At 52.8% G+C, this 26087-nt stretch overlaps 2 protein-coding genes across 3 annotated transcripts in view; both read right to left on the reverse strand.

The window, feature by feature from the left end:
* Positions 1-1333: 1333 nt before the first annotated feature.
* On the reverse strand, positions 1334-20857 carry SARDH (sarcosine dehydrogenase). Its single transcript, XM_031601815.2, has 22 exons — positions 20671-20857; positions 20497-20596; positions 19560-19881; positions 18784-18962; positions 18285-18464; positions 17660-17783; positions 17455-17555; positions 16307-16411; positions 15652-15781; positions 14142-14228; positions 13949-14039; positions 11950-12091; positions 10904-10987; positions 10450-10563; positions 9762-9900; positions 9444-9557; positions 7926-8073; positions 7547-7640; positions 4741-4903; positions 4336-4504; positions 3783-3918; positions 1334-2039 (listed from the first exon to the last, which is right to left on the reverse strand). Exons 3-22 carry the CDS (start codon positions 19873-19875, stop codon positions 1914-1916), a joined length of 2742 nt encoding a protein of 913 aa, XP_031457675.2. The 5' UTR covers positions 19876-19881; positions 20497-20596; positions 20671-20857; the 3' UTR covers positions 1334-1913.
* Positions 20858-23820: 2963 nt separating this feature from the next.
* The window catches only part of VAV2 (vav guanine nucleotide exchange factor 2), a 99898-nt gene continuing 97631 nt past the window's right edge, over positions 23821-26087 (reverse strand). The window contains exon 28 of one of the 2 annotated variants that reach the window (XM_031601817.2): positions 23821-25891. In XM_031601817.2, the coding sequence (XP_031457677.1) occupies positions 25844-25891 (48 nt within the window). In that variant the 3' untranslated portion in view covers positions 23821-25843. The remainder of the gene's footprint in view (positions 25892-26087) is intronic. The other variant, XM_031601816.2, reaches the window with a different exon arrangement.

Genomic DNA, 26087 nt, shown 5'->3' on the forward strand with positions numbered 1-26087 from the left:
TTGCTTTTTGTTTGGACCTGGGAAAGGACCCAGGGTGTCCATCCCACCTGGGGGTCTCTGTCCAACCCAGAGGCTCCACGTGCACACACCAGGCTCTGCCTCCCTTGGTTTGGGGCATGCTCTCCATACACACAACCCCTACATGGCCTTCCAGGATGAAAACTGAGCTTTGGGAGGGAAGACAGAGCTGCATTATCTCAGCAGACACACGGCTAATCCTGGCATCCCCGTGTAGCCAACGTGAACACACATTTATTAGAACAAATGGACAGGAGTGTGGCCCCTCAGGGACTGCTATCACATCCTATTCACAGACAAATCCACCTGGATTTTGTTTGTTAATGTTTGCAGCAAAACCAAAGCATTCTGGAGCTCAAACCCTTGCCCACGGCGCTTGTTGCATGAGGCGAAGGGATTGGAACTGGCTCCAAAGAGAAGACAAAGCAAGCAGAGCCAGTCAGAGGGAATAAAATGAAAAGCGTGGAGTGTGATTATTTCTTCAGGCAGGTAAAAGCTTCAGAAGAGATCAGACCCCTTGCTGTGCTGTGAAGGATGGGGCGGAGTCCCTCGCCGCCTGTGCCCGTTTGTAATTAAAACAGCTTGGTGATGGGGTGAGCAAAGGGACCATGACCTGTCCTTTTGCTCCCTCTGATTCTGGGAAAGAGGAGGGTGGTTTCCATAGGTTGCCTGCATGGGGCAGTGGTGCTGGTGGCTACCAGGGAAGGGCTGAGAGCTAGGACTGGCAGCTCAGCACCTGCATGGATCCCCCCCTCCATGGTGACCTTTGGGATGGTGCCAGCACTGCATAGGGACCGCAGGGCACACAGTGAGCTGAGCACACAGTGCCCAGTGGGTCCACTCTGTGTGGGCCAACACATGTCAAGCTCCTCCAGATTCAGAGGATGCACACATAGACCCACAAATACATGCAGTATGTATGAGAGTGAGCCAGATCCAAGCTGCAGTCGCCTTTGGGATTTTCCATTCTTCTCCAGGGATGGAAGATGGAAATCTTTCCCCCAGCTCAGTATTAAGGTGCTGTATGGCACAGTCATGTTTTCCTCATTTCAAAAGCAGAGTGCAAGCCAGCGGCGCTCCCTGGGGCACCAATTGCTCTCTGGATGCACAGCTCAAAACTTGCCTTTGCTCTTGTGCTGCTGGAAATGGAAAAGGTCAGTGATTGGAACTGAGGAAGATCAGCCCTTCCCATCTCCTGCACAGAGACAGCCCTTCGGCAAAGCAAACAGAACTGAAGTGAGCACGGAATGGTTGGGCACCCTGGGCTCGATTTTTAAAGGGATTTAGGTGACAGTTACCAATGAAGCCAATAGAAGCTCATGCTTAAAACCCTTTCAGATAAAACCAATTACATCACAGTTCAGAAGAATCCTGCAGCAGGGAGAGCATCCCCTGCCCCTGCTCCTTCCCAAGGGATGTGCAGGGCTGTAACTATTGAGGAGTCACCCATTTACCCATGTCTCCCCACCCACTAGGCTCCCAGGGCACAGACCCAACCCAGTGACACCCATCAGAGTGGGGACAGAGCCCGGTGCGATGGCAGGTTTGGAGGTGATGGCTGTATTAATGGCAGACATTTAGTTTAAAAAATTCATTTCCAAGCAGCGTGAAACTACGTTTAGGGAGAAAAGGGTTTCCAGCAAAGTCAAAAATTGAAACCATTTCATTTGCAGTCAAGCAAAACACTGTTTTCAGGTCGATTAACCCATGGGAAAGAATTATTGCTGTAGTGGTATTGCTTCATTTAGAAAACCCAGGAACAAAATTCTTGGACTTTTTGAAATCTTTTCCTCTTCTTCCCTTCTAATCTGACCCAAATTTATTCAGTGAGTTCACGTCAGACTGCCGGGCAGGGAATGGGGCCAGCAGTATTCTTTTCTCTCCGTTGCAGGCTCTCAGTAGATGCCCTTCACTCGCTTGTTGTCCGGGTCAAACGGGGATTTGGTGTGTGCCTGGGCAGGGTAGCGCACTCCCATCCTCTCCAGCTCATAGCTGCCACTCCTCACAAAATCCAGTGAGACCTGCAAGGCAGAGAGCCCCCTGTTAGGCACAGCCAGGCACCAGGAGGCAGCAGCAGCCCCCACACCACCTAACCCCATCTCTGCACCCTCCCCACGCTCAGAGGACTCTCCCATGCAACCCCACAACCCTGCAGAAAACCCAGCTCTGCCATCCCAGGAGGATGCACAGAGAAGAGGAAAGTAGATTTTTAAAAGCATGGAGCGTTTTGGATATTTTTTTTTTCCCCAATAGCATCCAAGTCAGGTGGGCTCACAAATAGGCTTTGGGTGGGCAGCAGGGGGGTGCAAACCCAATGGGGTCAGTCCCCACTAATCCCCAGCCAGGCACTGCTTGCAGGAGAGGACCATGCTAGCAGCAGGTTGTTCTTGCAGGAGACGTCCCCTTCAGCAGTACCAGCACCCAAGATGCCTTAATGCAGGGAAAGGTCCCTGCCCACACAGCAACCCCCCATCACGGCATAAATCAAGCGGGAGTTAGGCACAGGGAGCAGAGAGATTAAGGCTGTGCATTAACATCTGCTTAATGAGCGCTGCGTTCTGCAGGCGGCTGCACAATGAGCTGGCAGGGCTGGGGCCCTGCAAACAGCCCCCGCGTGCACAACTGCTCCCTGTGGTGTCTGCAGCTGTCAGACCCATCGTTGGCCCTATTGTCGGCCCTGTAGCCACAGAGATTTCCCTGCAGCAAGACAAGAGAGGGGAAAGTTGTGATCGATGTGCCCGGCTGGGTGCACTCAGTGCTGCAGGCAGGAGGGGGCTGTCCCCGTGCCACCTCCATCCCATCACCTCCATCACACTGCCTGGGGCAGGCAGAGGTGGCTGGGAACAAGATGGCAGGGAAGGGAGAAACCCAAATATAGGGGGAAATGGTCATAATAGCGGTCCCAGAATGGGATCACCTATTGAAGACTCCACTGCAGCATCCCAGAGCCTGCAGCCACCTCCTGGCTATGGGACAGGGACAGTCTGACACCCCTCAAATGCTCACTGAAATGCTCCTGCACATCTCCCCAAAGGAAATGAGCAGCCCTGAGCCCTGCATCCCCCTAATCAGCACACATCCCCATCCCTCTCCCTGTCCCAAATGGTACAAAGCTGTCCTGAGGAAAAGCCATGCCCCAAAATAGAGAGATGTTGCCCCGGGGGGGCTGCAGAGGTAGCTCAAACTCTGAACTGCCTGACTCAGGAGCATTGCACTAACACAGGATTAAACATTAAGGCAAGCCAGAGGATTAAAGCACAAGCATATGTGCTGCAAGAGAGCCAGCCCCAAGGGACATCACCCAGAGCCCTCTATCCCCACATAGGCCTGCAGCTCTCTGTCTATAACACACCACTTAACGAGGGCACCTGATTTACCAGCCAGGAGTCTCCCAGGGTTAATTAGGAACCTGCCATGCTCCTATTGGCTATTCACTCCCATAATATCAGTTAATTTACCACCACAATTAAATACTTGCTTGCAATTAACATCTGAGAAAGCGCTGGGGGTGGATAGCAGTAGCAGAGCCATGCTGTGTGGCAGTCTGGATGTCACCAGTGAGGACAGTGCAGCAGCTGAGCTGCAGCATCGCTCCCCATCGCATCCTGTGCCACCACCACTGTGCACGGGGGAGGGACATGAGGGTGCAATGTCTCGCACCCCAGCTGCCAGCAACATATTTGTGCATATGGCTTCCAACACGGGTGCTGTGCATCCCTGCCAGCCTTTGGGCACAGGGAGGGACTTGACAGTGCCGTACTCACGGGTCCCCCCGCAGGATCGCGGATGTAACCGTAGGCGATGGTTTTGTCAATGGCAAAGCCAAAATCTGCCCGGCGGATGTGGCCCACCACCTTGCCGTCCCTCCAGATGGCCTCGAGGCCGAACATTGGCACCTTCCTGTAGGGTAAAGGCAGGAAAGAACCAGGTTGGAACGGCACAAACCAGAGGAAGGGGTTGAAGGCGGCAACCCCATGTGCTGGGGCTCCCCCTGGCATGGAGGCTGCAGCCCCACAGCCCCCTCTGCTTTGCAGTCAAATCTTCTCCAGCTTGATTCACAAGCCCTGCTGCTGCTGCTCTGGGTGCAACACGATCAACCCACTCCCTGTCACACTGTTTCCAGCTCCCATTAAGTATCTAGCAGGGAATGTGTGGTGGGACTTAAATTAGAGCCTGAATTAGAGCACAGAAAGCAGCTGAGCAGGTGGGAGATGAGCCCCGTGTGCATGCATGGGGCTGGGTGGGAGCACTGTGAGTCTCATCACACTGGCATTGGGTGCTGAGGAGCATGGAAGTGCCCCAGGGCACTGCACTCACTCATCCGTGGTGAAGCAGACGAGGCGGCGGAAGATGCCTGCAGCTTTTTGGGCTTCCACAGCCTCCCGTCCCAGGAAGGGAATGCTGGATTTGAGCTTGCAGGTGAATGCCAAGCCTGCTTCCAGTGGTGTATCATCAGGGCGGAGGTCTGCGTGCCAATGTCTGTACCCTGCAGAGAACAAACAGGGGTGTCCCTGCCTTGGTAAGCAAAAGCTGGAGACCGGGATAGCAGCCTGTTGGGCATCCCTTGCTTCACTTGGCCTTGGACAAAGCACCCTCAATAGGAGCCACAGATGGGAAAGTTGCCCTCCATCCTCACTAACCCACCCCCATGCTGGGAAAAAGACATTTGCACATTAGGTCAGAAGCAAAGCAACAAGTGCTGCCGTAAGGAGAGGCTCAAACCTTTCTCGATGCTGAGGCTGTCGATGGCTCTGTAGCCAGCGTTGGTGATGCCATGCCGGGCACCCACCTCCATCACTGCCTGGTACACCTTGACACAGTTCTCCCTGGGCACGTGCAGCTCCCAGCCCAGCTCACCAACAAAGGACAGCCTCATGGCACGCACCTGCAGAGTACAAAAGCCCCAAATCCCTGAGGATGGAGCAGGGCTGTGCAGCGTGGCAGCTGACCGTCGGTCAGCAGCAATGCTCCCACACCAGCCAGGCCTTTGTCTCCCTCTGCTGATCCAGTACACCCTGGGAAAGCCTATGGGCACTGCATCCTGTGTCCCTGAAATCTGCTGTATTGCTGGTGGGGTAGAGAAGCCATACCCTCTCTGTGTGGCACTTTGGGGATGTGTCCCACCCCCAGCAGCCTCCTGCTGACACCCAGGGCTGAGCCCAGCATCCCCACCCTCACCCTGCCCACCCCGGGAGGATGCTCAGGATCCTGCAGCAGAGGCAGTGCTCTGTAGCATCGCTCCCAGCAGTGTAATTAACCCAACACTGAATGCACCGAGCCCCAAGAAGGCTGCTGCTGCGGGAAACCAGGCATCCTGACAATAAGGCCGAGCCATTTGTTGTAGGAAACATGTATGGTTGGAAAATTTGGGGCACCGGGAGTTAGGTTTGCATGGAGAGGAATAGGAGCTGCATACAGGTGTGTAACACACAGAGCAGGCCCAGGGGGAGCCGAGGTTTCTGTTCAGCTTCAAACAGAGCTGTGAAATAGCATCAACTCCCGAGTCTTTGAGCAACAGTTCAAAAGCGTTTTGATTATTCTAGAAAGCTCAAACCTGAACTTTATCCCACACCCAGCACTGAAATTCAAACGGGGCCCTTTCTCTGCTGTTCAATACAATGAGAGACACTATATACATACATTCACAAACCAATCAGTAATTTCCAGAGTCATTAACTCTGCAGGAACTCTCCTATCTCACCAGCTGATTCTGTTCAACCTCTGTGTTAATGCACAAAAACCTCAGTGCTCCCACTTAGAGCTGCTGGGCTGCGTTCAGCCCCTCTGAACTCACCCTGAGAGGGCAGGAAAGCTGTTCTTCCTTTAAATCAGGGCATTTGCACTTAAAAGACACCAAAACATTTCTGTGAGCAGTTTAGGACAGGATTATTATTATTATTGCAAACTTGGGGCAAAATGCAAATAAACCAGTGACACTCCAGCAGATGAGAACATTGCTACACCTTTCACAGGGATAAGTGGATTATTAGGAGATGCTGCGAGGCTGTCACAGCTCTTACAAGGGAGGATTGTAGCCTGTCAGCACTGACAGTGATATGTGGTGAGCTGCAATCAGGGCTGGCCTTAGGGTCCCCCGTGCCACCATCCCCTCTTCGGGAAGCACAGTGGATTTTGGCACCTGCACAGTGACAGTTTGGAGGATCTATCTGCGTTAGGCAAATCTGTGCCTTACTTCAAGTGTTCTGAGCCCTGACGAGTCTCTTCTTCACCCTCTAAATAGCCGTAATTTGATTTAGCAGCAAGCCTTTCAGCAGCCGGCTGCATTCGAATTAAAGCCACTTTAATTCCCAATGAAAAGTATCCACGTGTGTGGCTTAACCCAATTTCACTCCTGTCCCATTCCCTGCTCCAATGGCAGCTGGCACGAAGTTTATGGCTGCACTTTGACACTTTGTGGCCACAAACTCTCCTGTTCAGGGTGTCTCAGGCTACATCAGCACACAACATGGCAGAATCCCCAAGCAAGCATCACTTGTCCTGAGGATGAATTGAAACAAAGCCCATCCCTGAGAGCAGGGGGCACTTTTTGGGGTCACAAACCAGATAAGAGGAGGAGGAGGAGGAGGAGAAGGAGGAGGAGGAAGAGGAGGAGGAGGAGGAATCCCTGCTGTTATTTTCTTGAGCCACTTTCAGGAAGATTTGTAGTGAGTTCCAAAATTGCATTATTTCCTACAACACTGTCAATAAACAAATGGAAGTATTGTTTCCTGCTACAGCCACTGTTACACCAATGGATGCTATGTAGAGACCCACGTAACCGATATCACTGCACTACTTTAGCTGATTTCTGCCTAGAACTCAAAGTGTATTCTTAACCACCATTTCCAGTTACAAGAGCTTAGCTGGAATTGACTGAGTATGTCATCAAGCAAGTAAGCAAGAAAATGAGATTCTGTTTCCCAGCCGTGCTGTTTTCTTGCTGAATGACAGTCTTGGGAAAAAACAGTATCTGAAAACACATCAGCTCCCCCTGGGTGGGCAGTGGGGCTGGATTCCTCTCATCACCCCCAAGGCTCAGCCCCTGGCACGTGGCCATCCCCATGTCCCATTGCATAACCGCAGACACGAGCACTGAACTCTCAGCAAATGCAAAATGATCCGTGCTTAAACAGAAAGCTTAAGGTTGTCAGGCTTCTTCTGTGATCAAATGCACTGAGTCCTCAGGCTCCTCAGCCCTTACAGGGAGGATGTGACACATTTCATATTAAATCGTCCCTACCTCTTTTTTTTTTTTTAAAGGAAGAGGAAGGGATCCAGAGTGTCAAATAAATCTCTCTATCACCAGTGCTCACCCCTCATCTGCCTGAAGGCCCTCAGCTCCCTCCAGCACCGCCATGCACCAGCCACCAAGCCCAGTTCCCATCATGGTTTTTGGCTTTTTCCAACAAAAAAAAAACAACCCAAAACCTGGCTTGCTCATTGCAGAGGAAGCCATAGCCCAGAGAAGACACTCAACAAACCCATAGGCAGTAGAAGACATCCCTTGGGACCCCAAGTGCTGTCCTACCGTGCATCCTGCAGCTTTCACGAGCCTATGGGTGGAGAAGGGGAAGGCCTCATTGCTGAGGTCGGTGTCCAGCAGCTCTTGCAGCACAGTACGGCTGTGGGGGAACAGCAAAGCAGAGAGCTCACTGCTCTCCTCCTGGTGGGCATCACCAACAGCTGCTTACTCATCAGGTTGGGTATATAGCAAAGATTTCTTCTCCAAAAGAGCAGTGAGGTGTTGGCATGGGCTGCCCAGGGAGTGGTGAATTCATCGTTCCCTGGAGGTGTTCAAGAACGGTGGAAATGTGGCACTTGGGGACATGGTCAGTGGGCACGGTGGGATGGGTTGGGGATCTTATCTCATGAATGGGGCTCAGGGAAAGAGGCTACAGCCCACTCACCTCAGTGGACCCTGCACGCTCATCATGCCCAGCTCCTCCGAGCAGTCAATGAGTTTGCATTGCAGCTTCATGTCCTGCAGCACTGTGGTGATGTGTGACCAGTTGTGCTGAGCCACGGCCCCACCAATGGCCAGGTAGTAACCATCTCCTGGAAAATGACATCCCCCAACCCCAGCAGTGCTTTAAGATCAATGGCACTGGGCTGGCGGTGATGCTCTGCTCAGTGTAAGTCAGGATGTGGGGCCATGAAAAACAGAGCACTTTGAGCAACCCTGCTGCTCTACTCTTATGCAAGGAGTTCTAAGGGCTGGAGTCAAAGGTAGCATAATGCAAGTGCTCTTGGCCTCCAATGGGCCACAGCAGCCTCACAATTCACTGCATTTGCTTTCCTTTGCATGCAGCTTCCCCAGCACGCTGCAGTTCAGAGACACTGCCCACACCAGCCCTGCTGATGGAGTTTTTGCCAGTTGTCAAAGCCCTGGAGATACCTGGGAGAAAACATCACGGAAAGAGAAAACTCCCTGTCCTTGAGGCCAACAGCAAAAGATCTCAATGTTTTGTCTACCACAGAGTCAATGTAATGGTGTGGAGGAAGAAGGGCATGGTGCATCGGAGCTGGGCTGGACGTGGGAGATGGGAGCTGTGTGCCTACAGCCTCCTTTGTGCTGGGAATCCAACCCCATTGCAGCCCTGTAATGTAACTCCACTGGGGCTCAGGGTTAGGGTGGGTAGGCAAGGAGCTGTGTGTGTGAGTATGAGGAGGAATTTTGTCTTGTTGATAATCCTGGGTGAAAAATTCCCAAGGATGTGGTTTAGGAACTGGTTATTGCGCGATCGATCTTTCCTCTTCCTTTCCTGCCACTACAAAATTACTCTCTGATATTCTGTCATAACGATAATAAGTGCAGCCACCTACTGTAATTGAAAAAATAGACTCGCTCCTATTCAGCTTCTCCATCACCCGTCAGACCCTGCAGCTCTGCCAACCACTCCCCATCACCACACTGCCCCTGACCACTGGGGATAAAGGGGTGTGGGATGCCAGGGTGCCACAGCACAGCACAGTGCTGCCAGTGGGGCTGCAGCCCAATTTGGTGCCCTCCTCCCCTGCTGCTCCCTAATGCCATTCCTGCCCCCAGGGTTGGCTGCTCTGCTTCCTTTCAATTCGCCTTTATGGCAGCTGATAAGGGCTTTGGGAGAGGTCAGAGCACCATCCTGGCCTGAAGAAACCCAATAACACCAATGAACAGCACAAGCCCCCGGCACAAAGGGGATAATTGGGTTATAGACAGCGAGGGGTGGAAGTGGAAAAAAACAGGTGGCTGCCATTAGGTAAATGCAATCAGCACTGTGCCCGCGGCCACGCATGGTCCTGAGCACAGCGAGGACAGAGAGCCCTGTGCTGAGCCCATCTCTGTGGCTTCCCATCCCCACTGCAGGGAGCATCCCAAGGATGCAGCTGCATGCCTGGCTCAGGCTGGAGGCACAAACCCCATTGCCCCATGCCCAGGGTTTTACCTTGGAAGGCAGGGGCCAGCGGGGAGCTGGGGTCACCGGGGCTGATCCTGCTGACGGTCAGGTCGCTTTCCACCCCTCCACGCTTGTTCAGCATGCAGGTGTACACGGTGCTGCCTGTGGGAGCATCAACACTTATCCCAATTCTTAAACAAACCGATTACTACCATTGCACCTGAGTGCACCGTGCCCTACCCAGAGATGGGAGCAAAGCTTTTTCCCCTTAGGGTTGTATCATGCACAGAACAAAAGCTGGTTTGGCTCCCTGCTCTGTGCTCTGGTTCAGGATGCCCCACACACAGTGAGAGGGGCTGGCAGTACCTGGTGCTTTGCTCACGTCAGCACTGAACAGCCAGTTGGCTGCTTTGGTAGCTTCGGGGCCAACCAGGTAGAACTTCCCAAAATAAGACATGTCAAAGAGAGCCAGGGCATTTCTGCACGTCAGGCATTCCTTCTTGATCTAAAATTAAAGCAAACACACTGCTGAAACCATTTACGTCATGAGAAACACCACCAGGATGCACACCTGGTGACTTTAAAGTTCACTGTAGGGCTTCAAAATATACACGAAAAGTCAGTGTTAAGGGTGACAAGTCAGTGTACGCCCTGTCTCATTCCTTATGTCAGTAACAGTGAGAGCTCTCAATAATAATGGCTCATCTGATCAAACAAGGCATTCCTTCCCCCATTTCCATCGGGTCCTTTGCTCTGCACTGCAGTTTGGGGACACTGAGCTGGCTGGGGAACCAATGCTCTGCAGATGGATCTTCCCCAAGATGGTTTCATCTCTTTCCTTTGGGAAAGAGCAGCAGTAAAACTCACATGGCCTCTTCTGAGCTCTCCAAGCACAAGCCATGCGTTTCGCTTCATTTTCGGAGAACATTTCCCCCAGCTTTGAGTTTCCATCCCCCTGAGCCTCCCCAACTCTATCCAAAGGCAGAGTGCTGCAGGGGCTCTGGGGCTTCCACCACCCCCACCAGCTCCAGATGTGCCCCCACACCGCACTCACAATGTTGTGATGTGGTGGGAAGTCGAAGGTGTATTCATCTGCCAGCAGCTGGCTGTAGGCGTAGTCCCTGTGCCGCTCCTGGCTGTAAGCGCCATAATAGTCATAATCCAGAACCTGGGGGAGAAGTGTGAGGATGTGGGGGGGTAATAGGAAGAACCCCGAAGCCAAAGGGTTGCTCCACACCATGCAGGGAGAGGCAGAGGGTCCTATAGGACATGGCTGAACTGCTAGGTCCTCATGGGCCTCTGGGTGCCTCTTCCCACAGTTCCCAATGTACAGAAGGGACACCAGTGCCCCCTGCACTGCTGCCTGTTGCAGAGGGACAGGCAGACACACGCATAGAACTCCTCCTGCTTACTGTTAGAGTGAATTAATGGATGTTTTCATGGACCTGTTCTGGGGAGATGCACTGCTTTCAGGGCAGCACACCCCGCACACCCAGCACTGTGCTTACCGGAGCTGCTCCTCCTGGGCTGAACCAACCTGGCCGCTCCCAGCCATGCCTCTCCTGGAACACACAGCCCTGCTGGAGCAGCTCCTGCTTGAGACAAAGCCAGAGAAATGGGGGAAAAAAAGGTTAAAAGCAGTACTTTTCTCTGTGCCCTCCTCCAGCCACCTGCAATGCACGCTCAAAACCCAACTCACAACCCCTTGGCGTCAGCTATCAGCAGCCAAAATCAGCTCCTGGGGTTGTCCTCTAAGCCAGCAGAACTCCCCATTGCCCTATGGACTGGCTGATGTTTATGTCCCCCATACAACACTTTGAACACCAAAACCTGCACCAAAACCTGCACTGCACAAATCACTGCTTCAGCACTGAATCTGCGCTGCACTGAATGCAGACGGCACCATTCTCCCCAACGATTTCCATAATTATACCAACATCAGAGATTCACACAGCAACCTTCTCATTCCTGCTCCGTGCTCTCAGGAAAATCTCTCCATGCGCAATTAATTAGGGATCCATTAAGATATTTTTGTTGGGTACCTCCATTCGGAAAAGAATAGATTTTGCAGAATATTTCAGCAATGATTCAGTGCCTATTTATAAAACGCAGCACATGTTCTGGAGCTGCATGCATAAATACCAGGCTGTCAGTCAAATGGGCACTGCTTATTAGACACACTATTAAAAAATAAATTGCATTCTCGGTGACAGAAAACAACGGAGCTGTCAACCAAACATCGGGGGCCGGTGGAGAGGAATGTCTGTTTTACTGCTCTCTGTCGGAAGAAGGATACTTTGGTGTGAATTTGCAGTCATTGGAAAGGGCTCAACTCCCTGCTGGGCTCTGTGAGTGTTTTTGGTGGGCTCTGAGCTCTGCTTTGAACTTTTTCATCACCCGTTGACCAGCGCTATGTTGAGTCTTAGTGGAATATTTGGCATCTCCACCATCTAACTTCCATTGGCGTCAGCCCACCCCAGCATCCCTACATTGCACAGTGGGGTGAGCAGTGCCACGCTGATGGAGGGGAGCAGGGATGCACTTGGGTGCCCACCTCATGCAGAGGGTCCTTCCTCATGTTGCGCCCTGCCAGCGGCTCATCGTGGGGGAAAACAACCGAGTAGTTCTTGGCGTAGGATTCGTGGCTCCGCTCCCGAATCCAGCAGTTGTTGTCAGTGAGGGAGTGGTGGAACCTCCTGAAGAGCAGAGAAAGGGATGGTGGGCATAGGACCCCTAGGCACAGCCTTGCAATAGGAGGTGCTGGCAGCTGCCGTGGTGTAAAATTGTGATTTCTATTCCCTTTTGCAGGGAGGAAAGCAGAGGAACCCAAATCATGTCTCTTGCCCATCAAAATGCTCGTCCCCGTGGCTCTGCCATCCCTGTGCCCTGTCAGATTTACCAGAGCAGGATGCAACCCTGCTGGGGAAAAATAAGAAACAAGAGAAATTGAGGTTATTTCTGCCCTGATTCAGCACTGGGCAAACCTCAGAGAGCTCTTCTTGCACAACCCAGCCTGAAATGCAAGAAGAGGAAGAGAGCCACGAACATTCCTCGCATTTTTCATCCAATTCTCCCTAGACTGAAATATAAATAAAACCCAAAGCATTTTAAATTTGTTTGACATGTTTTCCTCTTTCAAATAGAAAGATCTCCTTGAAGGAATGTGCCAGTTCAGCATGGGTTTGGGGTGTTGTTGCCATATCCTGTGCCATAGCCCTGTGATTCCTGGACTGTCACCTCTTGGCTGGTGGCATCTCTCTTGTCCCCATTGCCCAGAGCCCCCAGTTCTGTAGAGCAGCAGGCAGAAGGCAAGGCAAAATGTAACATATAGGACCCTTCAGAATGGTATTTTTGGCTTTCTTCCCCACTCTGCCCACATGTGACAGGTGGCAGGGGACACATGGTAGGGACACATGGCAGGGGACACATGGCAGGGGATGGCCCCAGCCCTGCCACCACCACCACACTGCATTTTGACAGCAGGGAGAGGAGCAACAGCTGCCAGATGAAATATTTACAAGCAAGTGATTTGAGAGGATAAATATTTAAATGTGAGGGAACGGGAGTTATTTAAAGAGGAGCTCAGTAATCATAATAAAAAAAAAAAAAACAAATAAACAGGACTGCTATCAGCTTGACAAGTGCAGGAAAGGCAGAGCATCAGAAGGATGGAGCACCCCAAGGAGCCAGTGCTGTGCATGGCCACGATGCCCAATGGCAAAGCACCACTGCTGTGGGGCCACGGGGGCCGTGGGGTTGCTGCCTGCTTTGCAAACCAGTGTAGGTTGGATACGAGCAAAAAGTGTTTTACAATAGGGGTGGTGAGGCATTGGCACAGGTTGCCCAGAGAGGTGGTGGATGCCCCGTCCCTGCAGAGAGCCAGGGTCAGGCTGGAGGGGTTCTGAGCACCCTGTGGAGCTGTGGGTGTCCTTAATCACTGCAGAGATTGGGACCAGATGGCCTTTCAGGGTCCCTTCCAACTCAAACCATTTTGTGATTCTGTGTGTTAGCAGCAGCTCCCATGCTGGCTCCATGGTCTGTTTACCACCGTTCCCATCAAAGCAATGTGATTTTCACAGATCTACCCCTGACAAGCTTGTTGCTGTCACAAGCAGCCCTGCAAGAAAGCCCAAACCCAATCAGACACGATTGAACAAGTCAAAAGCAATTACAGAGCCAACATCTGCACAGCCCAAATCTCCCGGCCCATGCAGCGCCGCAGAGAGGGAACACTAATCTTCCTCCAGTTGCAATCATCACCCCCGATTATTAACTTAGAGGATTAAGCACAGCACTAATTGAACAACAACACAACCCAAACATAATTACCCTGTCCTTCCTCAACACTGCAATCTCCTCGTGTCTGATGGAAGCAGTTTGCGTAGAAGCAGAATGAGGCAAATGAGATAAATCCCACGTGTAAATTCATTAAATCCATGGGCCTAATTGATTCCAGCTTCTCAGGGGACAGGGGCTGTGGCACAGACACTGCCTAGACACCTGATTTTAACAGCCATCCCCATGCTCCCCATTGGGTGCCAGCACAGCCTTGCCTGATGTCGTAGCCATACATATCCTTCTCCGGCCGGCCGTGGATGATCCAATGGGCCAGCTCCTTCCCGCAGCCTCCTCCCAGCATCATCCCTGGGGAAGAGGTGAGGACACCAATGAGGCTGAGCACCATCACTGCCGGGGTTTGATGCTCACACTGGGATGCATGCAGCGGGGTTTCCTATGCTTTCTTACCGGCGCTGTTGAAGCCGCAGCCGAGGAAGAAACCTCGGACTTCTGGAGCCTCCCCCATGAGAGGTTTGTGGTCAGCTGTGAACGACTCTGAAGGACACAGGGAGATGCATCAGCCAGGCTCTGTCCTGCAGAGATCCTGCTCTGACTTCATCCTGCTCCTGCCATTGGTGGCTTCGTTCCTCTTTCTATTTTGCTTTCACTGTTATTGATTCCTGCTGAGAAGTGCCATGAATTTAAGCCACTCGGTGAAGCCATTGGTGCTGCTCAAGGCTCTTGTTCCCAACACAACCATCAGCCGCATCCCTGGTGCACCTCTCACACGTGAAGGGCAGAGCACAACACCCTGTTGGAGGTGTGCCATCCTCCCTGCGTCAGGGCAGTTTGTGCAACCGTGCAAAATGTGAGCTGGGTCTGCATTGCACCCAAACTTTGCTCCCATAATCACTGCAGGAACTCCCTCACTGAGGGGCAGCTTTCTGTTCTGGTGGTGAAATATTTACAGCACAGCAGAAAGAACAAGCATTTGCTATTTGCTCCAGCCCTGCCTGATTCCTCTGTGGCAAGCAGACCAGCAGCACCTTTAAATCAAGCAAAGGAGGAGTGCTGACCCTTTGCAAATTACCCCTCTGCATTACAAATACTTGACATCTATCTAAAACCTGTCAGCTGTCTGTTGGAGGCCCCCAGCTCCACTCACACCGCAGTTCAACCAAAGCCAGGGCGCAGCCTCTGCATTATGCATGCTGCAGGGCCAGAGATGTGCCCTGCTTTCCCTTTGTGTACAGACCAGCTCCTTCCCAGGGCTCTCCAGGGTTTCCCTTTAAGTGCTTCAGCAAAAAGGATTTTTGTTGGCATGTGGAGGGTTTCAAGGCCAAACCAACTGCTTATGGCTCAGCTCGATGGTGCCATCACCCCTACCTGCATGGGCTGCAAGACACTGGAAGCAAACCAAATGTCTTCAGGCCTGATGCCTGGAACCCCACAGTCACAATAATAATATAAATCTCAGGAAAACAGCAGTCGCTACTTGAGAAAATGCATCCCTTCATTCCCAGCTCAGCAGCTCCAGCACCAGCTGGGAACCTTTGTTTGTCCCCCAGCTCTGCACCACAAGAAGGCAGGGCTCAGCCTGGTATGCCACCCCCAGGAAGGTGACACCACTGCAGTCCCAGCATGGATGGGTCCTCTCTGTGTCTCCCAGGGTGTAGCAGCCCTTCTTGTCCCCAGCAGAATGCACAGCCACCAGCACAGGCTCTGATCAATGCTCCCACAAATCCCAACGTCCCACAGCATAGTGCAAGCAAGGGACAAATGAGATGTAAGTGCATGGGCTGGATCAGGAATAAGAGCGTAGGGCAGTGACAGCATGCAAGGATTTGAAGAGCTGTGTCAGCTCCTGCATTTCCAGCTCATCCCACAAAACTGCCCTCTTCTATTCGTGGGTCCCAATCCTATCTGCTGGGATCTACAGCCTGAAGGCAGCAGATTGGTGCTCCCAGGCATGTGTTACCTGGCCCACAGACAGTGGATTTGATGCCCGTCCTTTCCAGCACTGGCACTCTGTTGATGGCACCTTGGATGTGCTGCATAAATACATCCCAGTCCAGGTCAAAGAGGCTGAAGGCAAATTTCTCTGATACCTGAAGGTGGGAAACAGGAATTAGGACACAAATTAGAGCACAGCTGATGGGTAAGAGCTTCTCAGCTCTACCAATATTTGTGGCCACAGAAAATAGAGCTGCTTTGCAGATCCCAGTCTCTGCGTTTTTATGGACAGCTCAGTACAGAGATGCAAAGCACCAAACCCAAAGCCCCTGCATGTCCTGTACATTACAGATATGGCAGGGCATCATGTGATGAGCGGAGTCCCTCCACCATGAGACAGAAGCATTGGAAAATGCAGCATAAGGGCTGGGGTAGAGCCTGAATTAAGACATAGGGACTGAGCAGCACAGCAGGGTTAGCCCTGAGCCCTACTTGGTTTCCTCATCACCTGCAAGACAACAGGGGCAATGCTCTCCTGAGCTCCCAAAATCAGCGCATGGTCGGTACCCCCAGGCTGAGCAGTGCAGGGCCACGAGGAGCTCACTGCTGCACCCGCCCCACTGATGTGGGTCCTCTGCAAACCCACCTCGTTCCCTCGAGAGCCTCCCAGCACTGCTCACCTCCTCCCAGAAGATGGGGTTTGACTCATAGCCACCCACGGAAAGGGCATCGCCTTGGAGACGGAGATACACCGAGGCATCGTGATCCCGAACATTCGGCATGTTCTGCAGGAAGGGAGGTGCAGGAGTGAGCCAGGGCTGAGAGCTGCAGCAGCCCCATCAGCCCCATGTGCCCATGATCCCATCCCCATAGAGAAATCTGAGCAGGTTGAGTGTGCAGCTGGACCACAGCTGGGCTGCACCACCCTCTGCACTCCCAACCTAACGGGGGAGAGGGAGCTCAGGGAGCCCCAAAATCTGGGTGCTTGATTCCAAGTGACTCAAGGGCTGTGGTCTGATCCCAGATCCTGCTCTGAGCTTGGCTTTGCCACCCACCTACATGGGAGAAAATAAAAGCACAGCAGCATGCAGTGAACGAGGGATTTGTTCCTGTGAATGATGAATAGGTGAACATTTAGACAGCGCCAAGGTATTGTCGTAGAGCCTCCTGCATTTCATGTTGACAAATGAAATGAAGTGGATGGAGCAGGATGCACTGGGGCTCGCAAGCTGCAGCCTCTGCTCTGTGCCTCTCCCTTGCTGTGTTTGCACAGCCCAGCAGAGTTACTGGGATGGAAAGGTGAACAGACACCCGCACTTCTGAATATGAGGCATCGAAGACTGAAAGCTCCCACTCAGATTTTGACAGCGGGGTGGAAACTAATTAAAGTGTTACTCTGCAAGCCCTGGCACCTGAGTGAATGAAGTCTGCTTCGGCTCCTGAGCAGTTCTCAATAGCCAGAAGGCAGAACAGATTTCTCAGGGTGGTGCAGAAGTGCCTGGAGAGCTACAGAAGGTGTTTCAGAAGGTGTTTGGCATCTTTATGAGCGCTGCTTTCAGACACCAAGCAAGTCAGAGACCCTACAGTAATTCCCCTGAGAACAAATAAATAAATAATAAAAAATGATCCTGCTAGTCGTAACGTCATTAAATACTAAATGTGGCTCTAATAAGGCAGGCAGCTGTCCGTGCTATCAGAACCTAGGGGGGTGAATGCAGAACCTGGTCCTACAGCACAGGAGGGGATCCTGGAGGTCTTGTGCATCCAGGAGTGGTGGTTCTGTTTCTGACCAACACTGAAGCACACAGAGGAGTGGTGCAGGACCCACCTGGATACCCTCAATGCGTTCGGTCACCACGTAGGCGTGATGCATTGCCACCAGTGGCACGTGCACACCTGCCAGCCGGCCCAGGGCACGCGCCCACACCCCTGTGGGGACACAGAGCACATCAGATGGGGCACACAGAACACATCAGCTGGGGGACATGGGCTTGGTGCACATGCTGTGCAAAACAGAGCTGTCCCATCCGTACCTGCACAGTTGACTACACAGGGAGTCTGGATGGTCCCATGGGCTGTTTCCACTGCATGCACCCTCTTCACCCCAAAGTCATCCGTTCTGACCTGGATGCCGGTGACGGGGCAGTTCTCTATGATCTGAAGGTGGAGAAAAAGAGGTAGAGTCAGAGCTGGGATCACCCCTGGCACTGGGAAAGGTGGAGCTCAGCAGGGTTCTGGCCATCTTTCTTTTGGAATAGCAACTCCTCTTACTGCTGACAGTAACACTCCTCTCAATTCCAGGCTCAAACCACACCTCTATGTGCCCACAGCTGCAGGGGACATTCGTTATGTCCATGCTTTGCACATGACCTAAGCCACACACTGGTAATTCCTGCCTTGAGGAGTGGGTTGTGTTAGTGTGCCCTAAACCCAAGGAACCCACCTTGGGCTCTCATCTTCCTCCTAATGGTCTTTTCTTCATCCTATACTTTCCCTGGGCCTCACAGTTCCTCCCTCCTTTATCATCGTGACCCAGACAACCACCAAAGCCAAAGGACAACATCCTTCAGGGCAAAGATCTGATACGAGACAGAGTTGGGGAACGTGGAGGTAATTGCTCCCAGGGCCAACAAGCATTAATTAGTAATCAGGCATTACCGTAGCACCTCTGGCTGTTGCTGCTCTGGCAAGGGTGGAGCAGGTGCCAGCAGGATCCATGGTGCCATCCTTGGGGACGTACAGAGTGCCATACAGGTCGTCCACATTCATTAGTGGGTACAGCTCCTTGGTCTGTGCTGGGGTCAGGACGTGTGACTCTATGCCGTACACCTTCCCCAGCTGCCAGCAGACAAGAAAACCGTGAGTGTGAACTCATCCCATGCTGGAGGAAACCCAAAGACACATTTTGCTCCCCAGTCCCCCGCACGGCCCAGGGATGACGTTGCTCTAAGGCAAGCCCTCCATCTGGAGGTGGGTGTGATGATCTGCATGGGAATATGGGCTGAGGCTGCACAAAGGCTGCTCTGAAACTGGGAAAACGACATCTGAAAGGGCAAAAAAAGGATCATCTTTGGGCTTCATCTTGCCTGATGCCAAACCCAACGAACCCCAACAGACCAACGCTATGTCCCAAGGGGATGCTGAGGGCTGATCCTACCGACATGAGCCGCTTGTACTCATCGAGGCGCTGCTTGTTGGAGGCGATGAAGAGCCCCCCGTTCTGCACCCAGCCCGTGTGCAGCCCCGTCTCGGCCGGCAGATCGCGGCTCACCACATCCCTCGTGTGCGCCAGCAGCTCCACCTCCACGTCGCTGGGACGGAGCTGCCACAGCAAACCTATTGGGGGCAGCGTGGGACGGAGCCGAGTGGGACCGAGGTGGGAGCTCCGGTTGCCTCCTGGTTCCCTCCCCGTCCCACTCGTGGCACTGTGTCACCCTGCTGGGGCTCTTGCTCCATCTCGTGGCTACTTCGGAGCGCTACAGATCATGGATTTTTTGCTGATTGGGTGTTAAATGAATGGGAAAAGGGGGGTTGGGGCTCTATGGAGAACTACCCCTGAAAGACACAACACCCAGAAATGATGGCTGAGTTAAACTCTTGTAGTTTCCCCCCTCCCTGCCCAAGAAAATTGGCATATTATTAACAATAATAGCAATAACATTATTAATAGCAATCATGGAATCATTACAGTTGGAAAAGCCATCTCAGATCCCCAAGCCCATCCCTCCATACCCACTGACACGTCCCTCAGTGCCACATCTCCACGGTTATGGAAGACCCCAGGGATGGTGACTCCAGCACTTTCTGTGCAGCTGTGACAGTACACTACCACTCACTTGGAGAACAAATGCTTCCCAGTATCCAACCTGAGCCTCCCCTGGTGCAACGTGGGCTCACAAACAGCAATAACAGGCTCCCATCCCTGCAGCTCACCAGCCGTGTGCCAGGTGGTGCCCGCTGTCAGGCGGTCCCTCTCCAGCAGGACGACGTTGGTGATGCCCAGTTTGGCCAGGTGATAAGTGGTCTGACAGCCCAGGCTGCCCCCCCCGACCACCACCACCTCTGCTGAGGCTGGGGGTGGTCGGCTGGGCCCCGTGCTCCCATTGCTTTCTTCTTTCAGCGTCTTCTGGTAGGGAACGCTCTTCTCGGTCGTGGGTCCTGTTGTGCTGCTGTAGGGTCGAGGGCTTCTCCAGGGGGCTGGCAGGAGACGGGGGGCAGCCACCCGCAGGGCATAGCTCATGTAGGACATGTCAACCTGCAGAGATCCCAGATTGTGAGCAGGGGTGCCAGCTGGTCACTACTGGGACAGCGGTTGCATCGGTGACGGCACATGCATGTTGGGCAATGGGTTGAGCAGCACCCAGAGCAGCATGGTGGCAGTGAGTGGGGTCCCATAGGGGAGAGCATGGGCTCGGACCCCCGTCCAGCAGGGAACTGTATCCAAACAGCAGTCTCCAAACACCCTTCAGAGGGGCCCAGCTTACAAAAGGGGCCTGGAAATACACGAGGCGGCTCCTGGGCTCGCTGCCAGCCCACAGAAACCACCCCTTTTCTGTGTGTGTTGTTTTTTTTTTTTCCCCATGCATTCAAGAGCAACAACAAAGGCGCAAGGTTTGCTCCTTATCAAAAGAAAACAGAGCAATGGCTGCTGGGGGGGATGGGGGCAGATCAAGCCCTCCAGTTCTACACCACAAACTGGGGATGTGCTTTGGGCACACACGGCTTTGGAGCAGTTTGCAGCGGGCTGCGGTGGAGCAGCACAATTGGGTTCTGCTGCAGAGCTCCCCACTATGGAACCCCATTCACTGCCACCATGCAAAGCTGGGAAATCCCACCAGGAATCCCCACAGAAGATCCAGGATCCACTCACCAGCAACACTCGCGATGGCCACAGGACGTCTGCCTTCCTCCGATGCTCTCCTCCTCCTCCTCCTCCTCCTCCTCTTCCGCACCGCCGTCCTCTGGCCCCGCTGCAAAAACATTAACCAGCTCCAACAGCCAACGGGGCCAAGCACAGCTCCCCCAGCCCTGGATGAGCTCTTACTCCTTTTTGTCGCTCCGCCGCTCAACGACAAAGTTGGGAAGAATGGAGAACTGCAAAACGGAACAGAATTCTGACTTTTCTTCTCAGATTGGCTCCGGACAGCAGGGTTGAGGGGGGGCTCACAGCCAGCAGGGCTCAGCGGCTGCCAGGGAGCAAACAGAGCTCTCCAACATCTGCCCCTCCCGCCCCAGTTCCCAGCAGTTGCATTGGAAGAGCTGGGTTAAAAGGGATTTACAAAGTTCCTGAGGCAGACCCGTGAGTTCAAAGCAAAGGCGTGAATGGAGAGAGAGAGAAAAAAAAAAATTAAAAAAATTTTTAAAAAAACTACAACCCACAAACGTTTAGAAGCGGTAAGAAAAGGTTTAATTTAAGGTTTAATTTAGTTCTCTCAGCACAAAGGTTTCGTGCTCCTTCTGCTCAGGACTCAGTCCTGTAATGAGGGCCTGTCTGGGCAGGAGGTGCAGTGCTTTAGAGATTTGGATTCTGCTGCCTGGGCTGTGGATTAAGGGGTTCTGCATGTTCAGCATCACCGCCCCTGGGAGCCCCCATTTATGTGCTGGATAGACTGCAGGATGGGCCTGCATCCAAATCTCCCGACTCTGAAAAGAGCCTGAATAGAAGCAGAGGGGCTCAGATGTTCAGAATTAGTCCATCTCAGGCATTTCTCTCCCTTTTCTAAAAGACAAAAAAGGGTTTGTTTTAAAGAGAGAGCACAAATTCCTCCACCAACCACTCCAAATAACCAGAGATGTAAGCAAGTCAGAACTGCTTGTGGTGGGGTGTTGCTGTCTGGTGGGACAGAGCCATTTCATCAGTGCATGCAAATTACAAACATGACCTTTGGGTGAGAGGACACCCCAAGCACACACCGTGTCCTGGAGAGATGTGCAGAGCTCTGCTGTACTACGGTTCCTCTGAACATCAGGTTCCAGTGGAGCTCCAGAGCCAGAATGAGGGAGGTGTGTGTTTCTGATGGTCAGCATAACGCAAAGGGAACATAACCAGCTCAATGCTTCCCCTTAGACTAATTACAAAATAAAGGGGCATGCTGGCTTGCATGCGCCAGCTGGAGTTTTCTAGGTCATGAACCAGCACACATGAACAAATGCACAGATGAACCAGCCAAGCGTGCTGCAGAACTGCAGCTGATCACACTGCCTGCGTGAGGCTGCAAGCACGTGCCATCACCCTGCTGAGCCTGCACAAGCATGCATGGAGTCTGCTCTGCCTTGCATTGCAACCTGAGTTTGATCCTGGAAAACACCACCACTGCGTGACACTGAGTGGAGTGGAGCTGGTACTGTCTGGAGCTTATCTGTGTTCTGGTCTCGGCATCTCCCTGCCTCAGTTTCCCTGTTTGTAGAGCTGTTGGGGACCTTGTTCTCAGGTTCTGGATTGCTACCATGTGTGGCTCTCAGGGCAGCCTGCTGTGGGGTGGCAGAGGGAGGTGGCCACGTGCTGGCCGGCCACAGGCCACCAAGTGATGGGGCGTGCTCAGGGCTGGCTGGCCAGCAGTGCTCTGGGCATGGAGTTATTTACAGAGGGCAGCCAGTAAGTGCAGCCAATCCTGATGCTGTGTTTGCTCAGAGCAGCACCCTGACCAGTCCAGCTAATGTGGGAGATTATGTCAGCAGCTGCAAAAAGAAAAAAAAGATGATAAAATAGAACTTGTGTCTGGGGCAGCCTTCCTCCTGCTGGGGCGCAGGGCTGGAGCCAGCTGGGGGCTGGAGACGGATGCTCCTGTTAATGCCTTGGGGAAGGCTGCTCCTGGTCTGGTTACAGCACATGGCACAGACCTGGCACGGTGAATAATGCCCCATTTATCTGTGCACAACCTGGGGGGGTCACATGGAACCACATGGAGCTGCTGGGCACCCACCTCCACCAGGCTGTAGGGCTGCACGTCACCAAGTGCTGCCAGGGATGTCCCCAGCAAGGAGGTGGCATGAATGCAGTTTGGCACTCACCTGTTCCATGCTTCAGTGCTGTGCTGTGGGTTTCTGCTGGCAGAACAGCGCTCAGGTCAATGAAATCAGCATTTCATACTGTGGTATGTGCTGGAGAGCTTCCCTGAGACTGAGTGGCACCAACAGAGATATGGTTTGTGCCAGGCAGGGGTCTGCAGCTCGGCCAAGGTGACACCTGGCTGAGCTGCATCCTTCTAACCACAGCCAGAAGAGCAAGGAAAAATATTATTAATTCAGTAGTAGGGCAGCTCGCAGTGGCATCTCTGGGGTGAAACCTTCCCTTTCCTCCAAAAACACCTCGGGCAATTTGTAAGCAAGGCTGTGATTTCTATTTTATCACTCTGGAAAAATGCCTCTGCATGTAGAGCCGGGTGGGATTTGGGAATGTGATCCAAAGAAATGAATGGAAGCTGTGAAATCACCCACTCCCTTCTCAGCCACCCCAATGGGAGAGGGACAGCTGCAGAGGAACAGCTGCTGGGAGCTGCCCTGGCTGAGCCCCATTGGGTCTGAGGCTGCAGGATGGGATCAGCTGAGCAGTGCAGTTCTGGGTGGGGTGTAAATGCTGACCATCAGGAAGGATACATCCCCACAAGCACTATACCCCATAGAAGCCCAACACAAACCCCATCCCTCTTGCGTGGGTTTATTGGTGATAAAAACCATGGCTGCCAAAAAAATAAAAGGAGCTATCAGCAAAATTACACTTTATTTTTGTTGTTTTTTTTTTTTTTTTCATCGTGGGATTTACTTGGATGTATTGTAACTTAAAAAGGTCTGGAAGAACCACATGCAAAAGGGTTTCTAAGTAGCAGCTAAAGATTCTATTCCAGCATTACAAGCTACTCCAAATGATTTCCAAATTGCCAGCTAGAACCTATCCCATAAACAAACAGTTTTACCTTTGGACCCCTCCACCCGAGCCCATTCTACCCCCGTTAGTGCAGTGCAAAGGAAAAACCCAAGGAATTTACATATTATTTTCCAACGTATCCCATTGCAATTCTGAATGTTCCGCGACGAACTAAAATATATATACAATTTTCTCGCCATCATAAAAAAAAAACAAACACATTTTCCTTCTTATTCACAGATATATATCGTGGCAAATGGCTGAATAATTACTTACAAACAAAAACCATCTTTTTTTTTTTTTTTTTTTAACAAGTTTCTTACAACAGTAAACACGAGAGGGAGACCTTGCTGGGGGGGGGGGGGTTGGACCTGGGGGGCTGTGCAGGAGATGCCACACACGCACCTCCTGCAGGGGGAACACTGTGCCCTTCTGGGGGGGGATGCACCCACTGCAGGCACAGGGAATCCATCTCAGATGGGGGGGGGAGAGGGGTTGCATAGGGCTTTAAAAGCATCTGAGGCAGACCTTCGGCCATCAGTTGTTCTCTTGTCTGTGTGTGTCTCCCCCACTTTAGATGTGCACCAAAATTGGGGAAATCTGAGCACAGCCCTTCACGCTGCAGCAGGGCACTGCTTGCTTCTCGTTTGCTGCACCCCAATTTTTTCCCTTGCAGAGCACGAACCATTCAGCTCCTTTAGCAAACAGTGGCCCCTTGGACACATCCCATACTAAGCACCAATAGCTGGCCTGGAAGAGGTTAGCACCAAACAGTACCTTGCTAAAGCCCTGAGCCCTACACTGTGCCCCCCTCACCCTGCTGGACACTGCTGTGGTGAGCCCAAGGAAGCCAACACATTCCCAGCCCTATCCTGAGCCCTGGGCAGCACGCTGACCCGGCCCTGGGCTTCTCACTGAGCAACACAGCCGAGTTCCCAAGTGAACACACTGCCTTTTCCAACGGGAGCCCCAGGCTCTCCCATGTAATCTCTCAAGCTCTGCTGACAGCAAGGCTGGGACGCAGCACTGCACAGTGCTGGTGTTTCCCAGGGCTGCGTTTGCACCGTGTCCACCTGCAGTGCCAGGGACAGCTTTGGGCACAGCAGCATCTCCGAATGCCACTTATGCACAGAGACAGGAGGGCATTTCTTGAGGCTCAGAGATAGGAAAGTCATTCCTCGCTACAAACACACACAGACGCACACACATGTCTTTGTTCAAAACAGCACTTTGGAAGGAAATTCTGGAGCTGGGTGGCAAAGGCAGTGCCCAGCAGAAGATGCCAGCCCAGCTCTCCGAACAGCAGCTCTGCCTATGCATTACAGGCTGCAGTGTGGGAAGAACAGACTGGGATGGATGGAACTCAGGACAAAGTGGCAATGCACAGACAGACGGACCTTTCCTTGACAGCAGCAGCGGTAACAGCCTGTGGGAAGAAGAGGGGGCAATGCTCTCGGTCCCCAAAAGTGCACACAGCTGGAGAAGAAGAGATGCTTTCACAACGTATTGAGATAAATCAGGACTTCATACCATAGCCCTTACTCATGTGGGTTCGCCCCACTGAGCTCAGTGAGGTGGGACACGTATGGCTGCAGAAAAACGGACCTCGCTGAGGTGCTCAATCCATTCTCCCATCTGCTCCTCTGCAGGGACCTGGTGCCCTGTGACCTCCAAAACACACGTGTGGCAAGGCACACCTCCAGCCCTGCAACACCAGCAGCTCACCCAGTATCCTGGGCTGCCCCATGCACCCTCAGCACAGCAGTGGGGCCGGGGGGGAAGTGAGGAAAGAGGCTCGGGATGCCCATGGGGCTTTTTTCCCTCCCATGTCTGTGGTCCAGCTGTGCTCCCCAGCTCACAGCTGTCATCCCTCAGGGATGAGCAGCTCCATCCTTGCTCCCAAGGTGCATCCCGACATGATGCAGCCACGGTCCCTATCCCGAGCCCTGCATGCTCACCTCTGCACCCCCGGGCACAGCCCAGGCTTTCAGCCTCACCATTTTTAAAACACTTCTAGGAAAAATAAGGTCCGGACACCCCCCTGGGGGGCAGCACGCAGAGTCCCTCCGCTCTGTCCATTCAGAGGAGCACGGCTCTCCCAGGAGCAGCCGCCACACAAACGTCATCCGACAGACCACGAATCTTCTACAGACAGAACAGGGCCGGAGCTGGAGGCATCCCGACGCACACACACATGCTGTACAGAGGAATGGATTTACTAAAGAGTCTGGGGAGAGCAGTGATGCTCCCAGCAGTGCTGGCAGGCGTGGGGCCGGGCTGCTGGGGGAGCAGCGTGTGGTCTGCAGCGGATCGCTCCGGGCAATCGATGACTTTCCATAAGGCATCTCCAGCATCATTGCACCCCCTCTTCTTCCACGTACGTCGAGGGAAACCAGCCGACCTGAGGGGAGATGGAGAGCTGAGCGGTGGGGAGTAGCAGGGAGCTCCTGTCCCATCTTTGGGACTGCTCCTCTGTCACCACATGCTGAGTTATCTCTACAGACCCAGCCATGTGGCAGTGATGGGGAGGTGATGCAGTTCTTAGATGCAGCTGCTACCAAAATTTGCACAGTGACCCAGAGCTAGCGACTGTACAT

The sequence above is a fragment of the Phasianus colchicus genome, chromosome 19 (assembly GCF_987193195.1).
Source record: "Phasianus colchicus chromosome 19, bPhaCol1.hap1.1, whole genome shotgun sequence".
Classification (NCBI taxonomy): Eukaryota; Metazoa; Chordata; class Aves; order Galliformes; family Phasianidae; genus Phasianus; species Phasianus colchicus.